This window comes from Cantharellus anzutake (assembly GCF_015039405.1).
Source record: "Cantharellus anzutake strain C23 chromosome Unknown EI90scaffold_6, whole genome shotgun sequence".
NCBI lineage: Eukaryota > Fungi > Basidiomycota > Agaricomycetes > Cantharellales > Hydnaceae > Cantharellus > Cantharellus anzutake.
Genome location: NW_024066956.1, coordinates 622,894 through 637,448, shown reverse-complemented (window position 1 = coordinate 637,448; position 14,555 = coordinate 622,894). Strand labels below are relative to the sequence as shown.

Here is a 14,555-nt window from a genome sequence, read left to right as displayed (position 1 = left end):
ATTCAAAAAAGTAAAGGGGCATCGTACTACACATATATCTCACAAATTTTTCTATGACATTTGCATCTAAATGCTGTGAAAAGCATGTTTGTTCCGCAGCTGCCAATGCCAACCATGGCCTACTCAAATTTCCGCATTCACTGCTGGCTCAACAATCCTGTGGCTACCAAACCCTTCATAACCGCTTCGCCAAACCGGAAAATTTTTCTCCCCAATGTTCTCTTCCGAAAGTGAAGAACTCGCGAAACACGCCAGAACCCGAGCCTGCGACGCATGCCGCAAGAAAAAGTGTGTCGATCTGGAGTCGCTTTACACCGTTTACCAGCTCATGGGATTTTACCTATTTAGAGCTAAATGCGAACGGTCTGGGGTCATAGACGCACCATGCACGTCTTGCGCGCAGGATGGCATTCGATGCTCGTTTCTCAATATCTCGAACCGCTCTGGGACTTCAAAATCCTATGCCGAAAAATTGGAGGAGCGTTTGAAGCACATGCAGACTATTCTTGAACGAGTGTGTCAAATGATTATGGGCTCGCGAATTAGATCACTAACGTGCTTGTGCTGCTCCCTTCAGCACGCCTCAAGGCCCGAGCTTGCCCAAGCGTTAGGGTTTTCGGTTGACGTGGGTAATGACGAGAGACTCGTCTCGTCGTCGACCTCTCCTCCAGAACCCCAAAGAAGGAAATCCGGAAGCAAAGTCAACACGAATCCCAGTCATCCATGGATTTCTGACCATGTGCCGAGGCTCTCCGAATACCTCGACGCCTACTTCTCTGGCCGATCCACAGTCGAGGGGCTCGATGCCAGTGAGGACGAAAATGAGGGGCCAATCGGAGGTAATCAACAGCTACGTCGTTTTCATGGGAGATCCAGTGGTAAGTCACCAAGGGCCATTACCCATCCAGAGAGACTCATTGTCCCGACGTTGAAAGGATACAGCCTAGCAAGCGACGCTCAGCGCATAGCAAGTTCCTACAGGACTTTCCCCCTGATTCCATTAGACGGGGCGCATGCGCGGGAGGCAAGTGGCGTCAATTTGTGGGAAGAACTGACGTGTTAATTGGCACATACACACATAGTGGCCCGAGGATGCGTTCAGAGATGAACGGCACTTCAGAAGCCTTATCGCACTGATTCCACCTCCTGATCTGCTACGGGAGCTCCTGAATGTGTATTTCAGTCATCCCCCTGGGACGTTGCATCCCTTTATCCACCGTCCAACTTTGGAGGCTCAGATTAGAGGCCGTCTGCATGAGAGGGATTACTCCACGGCGAAGCTCGTACTGATGATATGCGCAATGTCTGCCTTTCACTTACAGGATATTCGCGTGTGTGCAATGTTCAGAGGAGTCTTAACTCCTGGGTACCAATGGTTCTCTGCCGTAGAAGAATCGTGGTCGCTACTGCATTGTCGTCCCGTGCTCGCAGAGCTACAGGCCTGTGTTGTGAGTACTTTCCAGTCGCCTGCAATCATCCTTCGAGTGTCCATGATTTCCGAACAGCTAGCTGTTATGTACTGTTCACACGTCATAGGAAATCCTGCTCTAGGATGGGTCTACCTCGGAGGGGCCGTACGAGTCGCAGAAGATGCCGGTGCCCACAGGAGAAGCTCATGTCCTGACGAAATCTGGAAGAGGACATTCTGGTGTGTGGACCTACCCTCTTAGTCTCGTTATAAGCCCGGCCGAATGCTGATTCATTGCGGTACAGGGCAATGCTTATCCAAGACCGTCACCTGAGCAGCTGGCTAGGCAGGCCTCCCCTGATATTGGAGGAAGAGTACGTCCAATTCTCATGTTCGTCACTGTCGCCGCAAACGCCTTCATGTAGTGTCGATCTCGATTTACCAATTGCTCTACCTGACGAGGATGGGTTGCAGGCCGGTACTGTGGAGGTCTACAGATTCCTTCTCCCCCTCTCCGTCATGGGTGGAACGGCGCTTCGTACGATGTACTCCGTTACTGGACATCATCCTGCGCGCGAGGCGGTATTAATCGCAGAGCTCGACGAAAGTGCGAGAAGATGGAGGTCGTCCTTGCCACCGCGACGTACGCATCAAGCTACCTGTTGTCGTAACGATAGTACTAATCATTGAAGCCCAATCATTTTTTTGGCGACAGTACGTTGGGATCCGAACATCCGGGATATCGTTGACTTTGAACGCTCGGCTGGACTTCATCTCTTCTATTATCATCTCCGCATCCTAATTTACCGCCCATTCTCTCAGATCGGTTCTCCCGGCGCCTCCGACGAACGGAGCCGGAGAACATGCGTTGCTTTAGCACGAGAGTGTATCCGGGTCATCACTGCGAAGCGACAAAGAGGATTAGTCATGAGCCCGCAAACGATATTCCCGGCGGTTACGTGTGCAGTGATCCTCTTAACGATGTCATGGTTGCCAACAACAGACAGAGTTGTGGCGGAATCGGAGCGCACAGGGCTTTCTAGAAGCTCTACCCTTCCCTGATAGAGCCAGGGGTTGTTGAGGATATCCAGGAGTGTCTGCATGTCCTAATATTGGCAAACAAGCCGTACGTCTACTGGCATAACAGCAAAGAGAGCATTTACGTACACGAGTAATTAGATGGTGCCGACCGTATGTTGGTCGCTATCTGTAAGCTCGTGTCTGTTCATCACTCCGTATAGCCACTTATTTGCTCGTGCACTTGCGCCAGAGCCATGCTTAAGGATTTGGCTTCTTGTGCAGGAATTCCAATCCAAGGACTCGAGAACTCGGTTGTGTCGCCTCACCATGCAACACCGGTTCCGCTTGAAGCTCCATGGCAACCTGGCGTTGGAACTGGGCCCTTGCGACATTCGGCCGCCAGTTTCCTGTCGAACCATCCGAATGTTTCTTCACAACCGCCACAGGCTACACCCAGCGGTTGCGTTCCTCGAATGAATCGATCAGGTACACCATATGCCATGAACGACACAAGCCAAGTTCCGAGGGTCCGAACTCCACGACATCCACCCTACCCCGGTCACCAAAGTCCCCCATAACACCACTGCGGGCGAGGGTAGCCAACCTAGAGGTTCGTCCTTCGATCATTTGTACCAGAAGGTCTTCGATACGCTGAGGCTCCCGTCCCCCAGTGCAGTAAACCATAGCACCCCGATGAACTAGTATCCCGAGGAGATTCGACAACTTGTCAGCCTCGCTACTAATTAGACGGAGTTTCGGATGACCCGAGATGGGTACGATCTCTGCGTTTGTTACATAGGCCGAGCAATTTTCACCCATGGACTTCTGTTTCGATTGTAACGCTTCATTTCTTGTCCAATGATCAGTCCCTTAGATGAACACAAGCTTTGTACATCCTTGGATCGGTCCCTGGTAGATGGGACTACCGCTGGTTTGACTGAAGTCCTTAGTACATGCTCTACGGCATTATGATTCACACAGAGATGATCCGATAACGTGATGAAGCTGATTGGATATTGCGCGACCTTATCTTTCATCTAAGCTTAAGCTTCTTACGCAATTCTGTATTGTGGTCTTTGTTTTTGCCAATCCTCGATAAATAGTAATTCTGATAAGGATCGTGTGGCGCGCTCCTCGATATGCACATACATTGATGGCTAAGCATTGTCCGGTCCTCAATATTCGTCGGGTGAGTGTCCTGCCGTGAAGCTGTGTTTTTAGTACCTACCTTCAACTGCAAGCTTCACATAGAGGCTGGTAACTTGCCTAAAGCTTCACGCTGGCCAGGAGGTCTCGGAATGAATATACGAAACTAGAGTGAAAAACAAGTTCGATCTGAGAACACCCCTCCCATACAAAGCTATTACTTTCCGATGGATGTCGTGTTGCCGGTGCTGAAGACGAGAGGGATTCCGTTTCGCAGGGCCGGGTTTCATCGTCTACTAGCTTGGTTTCTGCTCTTTCTTGGTCTTTTCTCATGCGCTCGGCTTGAACTCGCTCACACGGTTGGGGGGCTAGACCGAGTTCGCTGGTGTTCTGTTTCACCCGGCTAATCACTCGTGATCCAGAACAACTCTGTACATACGGCGCTCCGCTTTTGCAGTGAGAATTTATCATTACTCGTCGAAAGCCAGAAGTCCGACTAATCTAAGGAATTGCGCGCAGACCTTCTTTTATCCTCTCACTGCCTTGACCAGCCCAGAAGGTGTTGTAACAACCGTATACGCCGTCTGCATGAGCTCGCAGCTTTTTCAACTCAACCTTGTGGCCCTACGTGAATCTTTCCTCTGGCTCACTCTTCCTGCTTCCACTCAGCTGCGCTGCAGTGTTCGGCCTTCATTTCTTTGCTCTCGCGCCTCTTCCCACCACTTCCGTTCCTCTTTGCTGTGTTGGGACTTTTGCGGGCGAGTTATAATCGTTCTTTCCTGGACATTTGATCTCTCTAAAAGCATTGATTCTGCGTGCTTTATTGTATGTGTTCCTCTATTCTAGCAAATGGAACAAGGGAAAATGACTATACACACTCGAGAGTGAACCTGGTAGGATGCGTTATCCGCTGGACAGGAGTCTCGAGATAGCGCTAATGTTGTAAATAGTGTTCATGAGAATCTAGTCCCTCGATTCCAAGGACCATGCTTACGTTGGGGCGCTTCAGCCGGAGGTCCAAGGAGCAGAGTAAACTTGCTGCTCCTGGATATAAGATACAATGGCAGGAGTGGTTAATGACACCCATTCGGTGTTCACTGTCCCTTTTAGGCTCTCTCGTAGCCTTGTAGAGCTAATTAAGCCCTCGCTAGCCCCAATGTTGATCATTTTAATTAGTCCTGCATCCACGTAAGGTTTTACTATGCCAGACTGCAGGAAAATGCTCTCCTCTTGCTCATCGGCGGGCTCAGTACCGACATCTCCCGGTCTTCGGAAAGAAGCTTTGGGACGCCGTGCACAGAGTATAGACGATTTTTCGACGAAGAAAAACTTTTCGAGCGATTTAGACATGCCCTCGGGGGACGGATAAAACTTGGGGTCAAAGAAACGGGTGATGGTATCCCAACCCATCAGAAAAGTGAATTGGAATCGAGGAAAGGCTTCATGCCTATGTTCTCCATCCCAATCTCGCACCAGCGAAGGCCAGTAAGGTGGTAAGGCATGATGAAGAACGGTCGATTTGCCGACGAAAGTGGGTTCGTCAATGGCAGCGGTCAGGATCACCGGCCAAAGACTTTTGGCGAGTGATTGATCACTAGATGATGTGGGGTTTTCATGGACGCATTTTGGCATAAAAGGCCAGTTAGCTTCTATTTGAGAACGGGCCAAATCGTCGGCGAAATGTGCCAGCATTTCCAGCCTTTCCGTGTATGGTGCGTCTCCTGTTTTGAGTTGTTTGTCGGCATTTCTCACAGAAAGCAACAGCAGGGTGGTATCAGAAATGTCCGGGGTAGAAAGAAGAGCGAGAGCGAGGTGTGCGCGCGTGGGTGGATTGAACGAAGAATCCAGGACAGTCACCCGCACTACTGGCGGTCTGTTGTCGCTGCCCTGATCACTGGTGCACCGATCGATCGGGATAACTTTGGAATAAAGAATCTCGAGCTGCGAGGTGTTTTGCTGTAATCTCTGTATTGCGCGATCCAGGTGTGAGGGCTCAAAGTAGCGCATATGGATGTCGTTGAGTCGTTAGACTAGTAGTGCTGTACGTTGGACGGGGCGCTGGGACACGTGGCTATTACGCAGAACTCGATGATAGCAAAGAGCACTTAGGTTCTGCGTTATGGACCCAAGCTAGAGCGTTCAGAAGTTGGGAGATACTAGATCAACGCTTGAATAAATCTTCATTATATAGCCACACGGTGTCTTAATCATTGTACAGGGCAAGGGAGAAAAGAACAAAAGGGAATGTTGTGACGGTAGATCAGGGACGGGGATGATAAGAAAGACCTAGGCCTCTTGCTGAGTGTCTAGGTCAGTCAGCTCCAAAGCTGGCATAACAGTGAGCGACCATCATCCCGAAAAGCATAAAGGAAACTGGCACATACCGATCCGGCAGAAGCACTGGTGCGATCAGGCTCCAAATATACAGCAGCAGACATATCCAGCTCGACACGACTCGAATCCACATTGCAACTTCGGATCGGCCTATGTACACATCATCGGTATCGTCGGCGCCGCTCGTCGATTTCACGACGTTCCTATGCATCATTAATTTGATGGCGATTAGCACATTCAAAGAGCGACGTTGCGTACCAGTCCGTTAACAACATGGCCACATACATGGCGGCCATCGCAAAGATAATATGGAACCAGGAATACTAATCACGAAGGAAATAAGATGTGCAAAGCGAGCCTCCAATGGCGATTCTGAAGCTGACATTATAGCGAGTTTGACTTTTCTCGTCATCTCGTTCCTCCCCAACAACTTCATCATCTTCCTCATCATATTGGTTCAGTTCTTCTTCTAATGCCGCGGCGGGGATGGCACTAAGGAGAGTGGATGTCAAATTCGGCTATGCCCGGCAGGCCATTACATACCCTGCCTCAACAGCAGCGAGGATGGCTTGGTAGCGGGGATTGTCCTTGCGAGATGGCTGGGTTGTGACAGGGCCAATCTCATGTGCTCCATCTTCATCGAGTGTGATAGCGCCCGTATGTTTCTTGCCAACAAGAGCTTTGCTTTGAGTAGCAGCCCGGGTGGTTGAATACGCGATTGCCAAGAACGTGAAGATGGCACCTAACACAACAGTTGTGTCGCGAGTTGCACTTCCCGTACCATTGTGCAAAGGGTTGCAGGTTTGGTGAGTATGGTTTCCCACAGCCGAGGTGATGAGGTAAGTGCAATACGCCGCGACCATGCTCGATTGCAGAAGTCCAGACCTAGGATTCGCCTGCTGCACGACGGGATGGATGGACAATATGGCGATGAGGATGCAGAGCACCAAGTTGAACGAAATAAAAAACTGGTTAAGTGTGCATCCCGAGCCCGCGAAGAAAGCATAGAGGATCGCAGTCAGCGTGATCACTACGCCGTACATTCCGGCCGCAGATCCAACGAGAATGAACTTCCACATGTTAGATTCCGAGATCTCCCAGTTTTCTAGACACATCTCGGCCCAGCTGTGTGCGAAATCAACAAGAAGAACGAGACCAATGAGGATAAATATAGTCGCTCCGATGATGGACATGTAATTTCCCCAGAACATGAAAAAGCCGTTGGGAATCGCAAATGATATGGCAAGTAGGACTAGCCATGCCAGAACTTTCGGACCCCACCATCTGAGAGGGGTTGAGGTTGGTTGTATGGGGTCGGTTCGTCAGCCAAAATTCCCTCATCAACAACAAAAGAGCATACCCGTTCTGGATCACCGCTCGTTTCGTCTTGGTGTTCTCAACACCGATAAGAAGAGCGCCGAGTATTGCATGGAATAACGTAAGAGCAAAGCAAACACGATGAACCTAGTATGCGACTTGGTGACCTCTGCAGTGAGGAACAAATAAGGATACATACTGCAAGAACGCCATAGCATTTCCCCGATTCGCAGTCCATTTTAATATAATTGTAGCTCCATGTCTCAAGCAGCTTGATTGCGAACCGAGTTCGCATCATCCACGCCAGCATCGAGTTTAGGCAGAATATTATCTGCATATACAAACATTGGCCCCAACACAACCCAAATAATTGGCTCCACATACCGCGAAACCGACACGGGTAGCTATAGAGCTGTTGCAGTTACATGATTTGAAGAAAAGGGATGCTACATGGGCGGTATCAGAATCAGAGCTCTGAGGAAACAGAACCATGCTTGGCTCACCAGCAGTGGAGGTGAAACAGAACGCAATCCCCGTTAAACAGGATGTACCGATGCCGGTGAAGGGCAATGAGAGTAACAAACCCATTGCGGGCAAATAAGGTGGACTGGGCCACGTGATGTGACCAATTTCTCGCACGCCTGTTAATCGTCACCCTTCCTTCCCGGAGTCGTACATCAGGACACGGGAAACTTCGATTCGCAGGATTAATGCCGATCATTTCGTCCCTGTACTAGTTATAACAGCTTGGGCTTGTTGGCGCCATCACTCCTTCGCGTCGATAAGTGAATTGTCGCCCTACTCTCTCCTCTCCTCTAGTCTGTGGTGATCGCAAGAACGTCGTATGTCTATGTGGTATTCTCTCTCGGGGCGATTAGTAGTCCGGCGGGCGTCTTCATAAACGGGTGTGCTCTAACCCCACACGACCGTGCATGTAGCTACTTGTTCCTCGGTTCGGAAGCGCAAATTCAAACAGGTGCCTACCCATCAAGTCTTTATTGGCAAAGGTTGCTGTCCTTCAAGCGTTTGTCTTTCTGGTCTTGTATGCATGCATTTTGGCTCTGTTCCTGGCATGTTTGTGATCTACAGTTCAGTCGCATGCAGCTGAAAGAAAATATTCATCACCGCCGCGTGGGCTGCCACTCCTCCTTTGTCACTCCGGGTATGGTAGAGGAAAAGATCGGGCTTAGAGTAGTTTGGATGGGGATGTGTGATTGCGGTAACCTATTGTATGTTGTGGAGACTTCCGCCTTGATGCACGCATGGCCATATTGCTGGTGTTGGGGATTTCAATGATGCAGTTTCATGTGTGTTCACGTCTTCACTATTATTGTGGTTCTCGCGGGCCTTAGCATCAATTGTGCTGAGATATTGCAATGATAGTTCCTACTTCAAGTGTTGACCGCCGAGTGAGGTCTGACGGAATGGATCTGTTCAAGTTGCTTCCGTCACTGGCCTGGGGCCCGTACTCGTTATGGTACCGTGTGGCGGCTGTCCGTTTTCCTCGCCGGGTGTCATTCCTGCATCACCACGCCGCCCGCGGAATCGGTGAATGCAGATTCGATATCGCCATCTCATCACTTGACATTTGAGCAATTTCTCGAAGCTTGAGGAACTATCTCAGGCTGTTTGCTACGTCAGGGCTGATTAACAACGTGAGCCCAAGGTCTCGGCTTGGCTCGATTATTTCATGTTCGCGAAGCCTTTCAAGTACTTACCTGTGAGGCGCGCTCAATGAGTGTTCATCGGGTCTAGCGAAGATCGAATTATTGATCCTATGTCTGATGTTATCCTTTTGCTTCTCGATATTAATATCCATGTCCCTCTTCAGTGTGCATGTGGCTGCGTACGTTTGATTCCTGCCTAGAAATTGTTATGATACTGAACAATTTATACCGTCAGCCATTCAGGCCGACTGCTGGTTTGGAATCGCGTCATCGTCTTCCCTCACCCTAACAACTGGAAACCATGCATTCGAGTTCCGACTTCAAGTCGTTTGTAGGAGTGTTCCCAATCATGTACCACCTACGCGCAAGCGAGAAGGGGTGTCTCCGTATCAATTACTTGCAACCCACTGCTCACAATTAGGGAATTAGGAATATTGTTAGATCGGAGTCAACCTGCTGACGATCCGACGAGTAGGAGCTCAAACTGGTCGAGCCGGGGCCCGGCTGTTTGATGTTACCCACGTTGAAGAAAAAGGTTTGTTGGATCTTCTAACTACATTCCGGGTAACAGTTGATGCTGGCGAAATCCTGGTATACTCGCTTCGAAGCTTGGGTCACCCAATGTTCGGTGGGAGATTGTTCAAGGCATTGACCTTCATCCGGAGTTACTTTAATGAGGCACACGACCCATCGGGCTCGACGCACAATATCGTAGGCAAAGCGATGCGTTGGACTCCGAATGGAATTGGGGAAGTGTGGATACATTGCCTCCGGTACATTAATGCTGTTGGTGTCAACTAGAATGCTAGGTCGTTTTTAATTGCGCCCAGGGCACTGCTGTAATTGAGAAATTCACATTTAACCAAGTTAGTTTGAACTTCACCGCCCCAGCATAAGGGCCATGAGTCAGATCGGAGCCATATTGGTGGCGCTCACAGAGACCGATTCCCGAGCATCAGTCGCTCCGGAGGTGGATGGCGACTCGTTCAGGTGTTACAGCCCCATCTGTCTGTTTTTCCGCCTGCACTTCTGTGCGGTACTGGTGCCGATGGTAGTAACTGGTGATTAGGGGATTGGATTCGCACAGCTCTTGTGGTGCGTGTGTTGATGTATTTTTGAGCCAAAGAGAATAGAGCCGCAATTCTGGGATAAGCCAGCGTTTCATGAATGTTACATAAGATAAAGCGAACCAGTGTTCCAGAATAAGTGAGATGTTGACACACGCACATCAAGGTTGGACTGAGATGTTGAGTCAGCCAAGGCTCTTCCCGTAGACCACCACAACCCTCTTATACCAGTTGCCCATACTCACTCACTCTCCTATTGTTCAGCACTCCCTAACTACTAACCGTCCTCTTCTTTGGGACCGTCTAGCAGCGTATCGCGACGGAGCGCGTTTAGAACTTCAGCCGCCTTCGAAAAATTACCCTGATTCAGCATGCGAGAGGGCAACTTCAGCTTCACATCTCAAGGCAAGGCTGCCGTGTGTATAACCACCCAGCTCTACGACAGACGAGGTATGTATATATTTACGAACTCGGGGGCTTCTTGTATGACCGCAATTTTACGCTTACTGATCATCACTCATCTTTTAGCGCTTGATGCCACTTCCGCACTCCCCTTGAATAACTCACTAACCAATCTCACGTACCTCACGAACACGTCCCCTCGCATTCGCGAAATCCTTACCATCGATGGTGGCCTTGAATGTCTAGTTCGGATGTTACGTGAATTCGTCTCCTCACCGCCTCCACCTGTGAATCCTCGTCAGTTCTATGGGTTGCTTCCGCCAAAGCAGTCACTAAAACGAAGGGCTCCGACTCCTGGGGAATTCCCTCCATTCGACAAGGGAGCAGCCCATCGCTTCAGTCTGGCATTTCAATGTGTCGTGAATGTTGGCGTCCGTGGCTCGGAGTCAATCCGATCTCGCGTTGTGCAGGCTGGGATGCTACGAGTGGTTGGTGCCGTCCTAGAGGCCTGGCTAGTCTCAAAAGGTCTTTCTTTCCCCCCGACTTCAGCAGCTTCTGTGACGAGCAAGGAAAGCCGCCAACTGCGGCACTCGAAGCGCCAGGAGGCCCGGCATGAGGACATCGAGCGAAGACAGAGGGCGTCCGAAGCTGTCTCTGCCACTCAACTTGCCCGTGCTCTCCAACAAGAAGTAGCTGCCGAACAATCCGGAATCCGATGGCCACGACGTCCGTCAGATGAAACGGATGGCGATGACGAAGAAATGGCTGACGTCTCGACTGCCGCTGCGTCCTCATCTGAATATCTCCCCCCTCGTCCATCGTCCTCCTCTTCTGAACTACTTAGCACCGATAATAGCTCCGTTACAACTCCAATCCGCGGGAACACTCCAACAGTGGAGGCGAGAGATAGAAGTGGGACTATAATCGCGCCTCAGGCAAACGAGCCTGTTCATAACCCTGTTTCTGAGACTCGCATTCGTCGACAGTCGGCTTCTCGACATGGAATAGAGACGGATGGGGAGGACTTAGACACCGACGTCAGCACGGGCCCAGCAACACGGCCCCATGTTCAAGCCGTTGCAGTCGTTGAAAGTGTGGGGGTAGACGGAATACAGGTGTTTGGTATGGATGGTTTCAGGATGAATGCCATCGATCCTACCATTCTAACTATGGAGGCAAATGACGACATGGCTCTCGGGGCGCCGCCCGGTGCACCTGGCGCGGTAACTCAACGTGTGGACGTAGGGACGCCTCAACCAGGAGCCATTGATACGACGCCTCGTGCCGGACTTGCTTCATTGACGGAGGACCAAATCGATCGTGCTTTGCCCACTACAGCTGTTCCTGCAACAGGCATTGAGATGCTCCGTGATGCAACTGCAAACGCTGCCTCACAGAGAGTGCGTCTTGAAGGCTCGCCACGGAACAATTCAATGGCTACAGACGGTGCGGCTCGCGCACCTTTAGGCTTTATCCCTGAGCCTCCTGGAGGGAGCGTGCGATCTTCAACCACATTTGCGTCATCAACCCAACAAGGGCCATTCAAAGACGAGGATGTCCTGTTGTCCTTGCAGCTACTTGCATATTTATCGAAATACCCGTATGTTCGACAGGCGTTCTACACTCCCCGCCCCGTCCCCACCACATCGAATAACATTCGAAATCCATCCGTACCGGTCATTGCCCCTAACATCTTTTCCCTAGTTGAACGCTTCACATTTAGACCTGCCATTGCAGAGTCTCACCCTCGACTACCTTGGGAAATCCAGTATTGGGCTGGAGTCATCATGCGAAACGCGTGCCGCAAAGATGAGAGCCGTGGCGGAATCAGGCAGTGTGCCAACATGACGTGTGGAAAGTGGGAGAAGTATCCTCGTGAGTTTGCAAAATGTCGGAGATGCCGGAAGGCGAAGTATTGTGGAAAGGAATGTCAAAGTCGTGCATGGACGGAGGGACACCGTTTTTGGTGTAGCGCTCGGGATCCAGAGGAAGAGAACAATCCTGACGGGATTCGGCATGGGAATCATTCTAGTGATAAGTCCGTTTCTTCACTGATTTTGGTGGCTTTGGCTAAGAAAGGCCATGGTTTTTAGCTTAACCCCTCGCCGTGCACATCACCACCACCACCATCATTCGCACCATCACCATCACCGCCCAAGTCCAGTCGAGAGTGCCTCCGCGACGCAGAACCCTGGGCAAACGACGAGATCCCAGTCTGGCAGGTATGCTGCGCACGTACCTCCTTATTCGGCAAACGACATGAATGTAGATCGGACGCCACGGACTTCAGTGACCCGTACCCATCAGCCGCATCGCAATCGAGCTGCAATTCCGACTGGTGGAGATTTGCCTTCGCCTACCGATCAAGCGTCCGCACAGCTGACTATGGCTCAAAATCTTATGACAAGGATCAATGCAATGAGGATGCCCTCTGCCACCGGAACGCGACTCCCACCAATCCGTTTACCGTCTGAGGACGGCAGATCCCCGTCCAGGGCAGGACCCAGTCGCCTCGAAACTGCTTCCCTGACCGTGCCACCAACACCCATGGAGATCGATGAACAGACACCCCGCCGTAGCACGATGAATGTACAGAACTCTCGTCGTACCAATTCGTCTGATTCGGTGCCAGGCGCGCCACTTGGCCTACTTAATATGACCTCAAGAGTACCCCTCGGATCGACATCCTGGGCGCCCGCAGCAACTCCGCTGAGTAATTTTACTATGACCGGTCGATTTGGTCCTCCGCCCTCTGATCCTCCTCCGCGCCCTCCTTCTGTTACGCCGCGGATGTCTCCTGATCGAGTTCGAGATCCTGAGCCTCTGACATCTCTCAGCGAAGACATACCCATGATTTGATTGTCTGTGCTCAAATGCTCTTACATAAGAGCGTTGCTTGGGGAAGGGATCATCACAGCTTTCTTGATATGTCATTGCAGTGTGTCGTGTTTTCGACCTTGGTCCTCCCTTTCACCAATTCCATTCCATTTATTCAAAGTCTGTTATAGCTTTCATCATGATCTCTATTCACGCTCGCTTCAATAATCATATTCTACAGCATCGTAGCGACTCTTGAAAACCCTCAAAGATCATTCCTATATCCTGTTCAAATCGCACATCCACTTCAATTTGCATCTCTTCTGACCCCGCGCCCTTCACAGCTAATTAGCGCATTGCATTTTCGTTGTTTATGTGGTTATACTTTGATTCATGCTATGCGACTCGCTTTATTAGGCTATGACGTGCGAGAACAAGTTCGACTGCTTTCGATGAACTCAAGCACCAGCATGGCAATTCAATTGAGATTAGCCATAAATACATACTCCATTTTGGTTCCGATTGAGCTAATTGACGGTCATGGTCATCCGTTTTTGGTGATTTTTGGCATGCTTTTAATATGCACCCCTTGCAAGGATCGAATTCCCTCGGGTATTAGGGGTAAAATCACCTACCGCTGCCCTGTGTCCGTTTGCCATGGTGGCTCAGACTACATTACCGTTGGTGTACGGTAGTGCTTATCGCCGGCTTGACTATAGGCACAAATTTGAAGTGCATACATAGTACTTCTATGCACGCGCTTTTTGTTCTGTTTTTTTTTTTTTTGCAGGAGTCAACGCAAGCACGTTGCGCTCGACCCTGCGGGGACCAAGCCAGACTGCCCAGTTTAAATTGCTACACAGCATATGGCATCATCTAACCTAGCGGTAGGATGACAGCCGTACAGGAGCACCGATATTTGAATGCGGTACACCATGCTATGTTATCTCAAGGCACTTATAAAACACCGGTACTTGTCGATGCACTGAAGGGTGCGTAGTTTGAAGTATTCAACCATGAGGCCACGATGAATCAAGGCTGTGGCCGCTCTACTGCTTTCTTGTTTCTTCTGGCGCGTGGAGCGAGTCTGTTTTTAGCTGTCCCAGTGGATTCTGCCAATAGGCTGGCCAATGGCCATCCAAGAACTCCAGCCACAAGGCTACAGTGGCACACATGACGTAGCCGTCCCTGGCCCAAAGACGCCGGAACCTGTCAGGGCCACTCTGCACTCGTTACTAGCATTTTTAGTGAACTTGGACCCGGGCCACCTGGGCAGAACAGGTCCAAGTATAGATGCCAGGCCGAGCATAAACTGCCATATACCCAGCGGCCACATCTTGAGCATTGGGAACCAAATCTCTCCACCCCATTAATGCG

General features: G+C 50.5%; 5 protein-coding genes across 5 annotated transcripts; 3 read left to right on the top strand and 2 right to left on the bottom strand.

The window, feature by feature from the left end:
• The first annotated feature begins 353 nt into the window (after positions 1-353).
• Positions 354-3,038, top strand: EI90DRAFT_3037542 (uncharacterized protein). The gene is made up of 12 exons (XM_039058789.1): positions 354-390; positions 500-514; positions 578-878; positions 936-1,024; positions 1,083-1,448; positions 1,506-1,648; positions 1,714-1,782; positions 1,834-2,051; positions 2,124-2,419; positions 2,455-2,534; positions 2,588-2,617; positions 2,679-3,038. Exons 1-12 carry the CDS (start codon positions 385-387, stop codon positions 3,004-3,006), a joined length of 1,941 nt encoding a protein of 646 aa, XP_038921300.1. The 5' UTR covers positions 354-384; the 3' UTR covers positions 3,007-3,038.
• Positions 3,039-3,504: 466 nt separating this feature from the next.
• On the top strand, positions 3,505-4,230 carry EI90DRAFT_3037531 (uncharacterized protein; the record flags this gene model as incomplete). Its single annotated transcript, XM_039058788.1, is given in 5 exon segments — positions 3,505-3,617; positions 3,680-3,949; positions 3,980-3,981; positions 3,997-4,038; positions 4,097-4,230. Coding segments are annotated over 4 exon segments (302 nt in total), but the record flags the coding sequence as incomplete, so codon positions are not given.
• A 202-nt stretch (positions 4,231-4,432) lies between these two features.
• EI90DRAFT_3037526 (uncharacterized protein) lies at positions 4,433-5,619 on the bottom strand. The gene is given in 3 exon segments (XM_039058787.1): positions 4,433-4,514; positions 4,526-4,528; positions 4,572-5,619. 1 exon segment carries the CDS (start codon positions 5,579-5,581, stop codon positions 4,580-4,582), a length of 1,002 nt encoding a protein of 333 aa, XP_038921298.1. The 5' UTR covers positions 5,582-5,619; the 3' UTR covers positions 4,433-4,514; positions 4,526-4,528; positions 4,572-4,579.
• Positions 5,518-7,813, bottom strand: EI90DRAFT_3279282 (serine incorporator/TMS membrane protein; the record flags this gene model as incomplete). Its single annotated transcript, XM_039066662.1, has 9 exons — positions 5,518-5,901; positions 5,959-6,111; positions 6,167-6,231; positions 6,292-6,400; positions 6,452-7,192; positions 7,269-7,372; positions 7,425-7,556; positions 7,610-7,671; positions 7,729-7,813. The coding sequence occupies 9 exons, from the start codon at positions 7,811-7,813 to the stop codon at positions 5,886-5,888; spliced, it is 1,467 nt and encodes a 488-aa protein (XP_038921297.1). The 3' UTR covers positions 5,518-5,885.
• A 2,364-nt stretch (positions 7,814-10,177) lies between these two features.
• On the top strand, positions 10,178-13,650 carry EI90DRAFT_2990311 (uncharacterized protein). The gene is made up of 3 exons (XM_039056090.1): positions 10,178-10,409; positions 10,488-12,399; positions 12,455-13,650. Exons 1-3 carry the CDS (start codon positions 10,331-10,333, stop codon positions 13,218-13,220), a joined length of 2,757 nt encoding a protein of 918 aa, XP_038921296.1. The 5' UTR covers positions 10,178-10,330; the 3' UTR covers positions 13,221-13,650.
• Positions 13,651-14,555: the final 905 nt, after the last annotated feature.

What these genes read in the sequence shown, in the direction of transcription:
- EI90DRAFT_3037526 (XM_039058787.1), bottom strand. Translation starts at nt 5,581, where the DNA reads ATGCGCTACTTTGAGCCCTCACACCTGGATCGCGCAATACAGAGATTA.
- EI90DRAFT_3037542 (XM_039058789.1), top strand. An exon ending in ACGGGGCGCATGCGCGGGAG is followed by an intron (nt 1,025 to 1,082) that starts GCAAGTGGCGTC and finishes ATACACACATAG; the next exon opens with TGGCCCGAGGATGCGTTCAG. An exon ending in ATCTGGAAGAGGACATTCTG is followed by an intron (nt 1,649 to 1,713) that starts GTGTGTGGACCT and finishes ATTGCGGTACAG; the next exon opens with GGCAATGCTTATCCAAGACC.
- EI90DRAFT_2990311 (XM_039056090.1), top strand. Translation starts at nt 10,331, where the DNA reads ATGCGAGAGGGCAACTTCAGCTTCACATCTCAAGGCAAGGCTGCCGTG. An exon ending in CCAGCTCTACGACAGACGAG is followed by an intron (nt 10,410 to 10,487) that starts GTATGTATATAT and finishes CTCATCTTTTAG; the next exon opens with CGCTTGATGCCACTTCCGCA. An exon ending in GGGAATCATTCTAGTGATAA is followed by an intron (nt 12,400 to 12,454) that starts GTCCGTTTCTTC and finishes CATGGTTTTTAG; the next exon opens with CTTAACCCCTCGCCGTGCAC.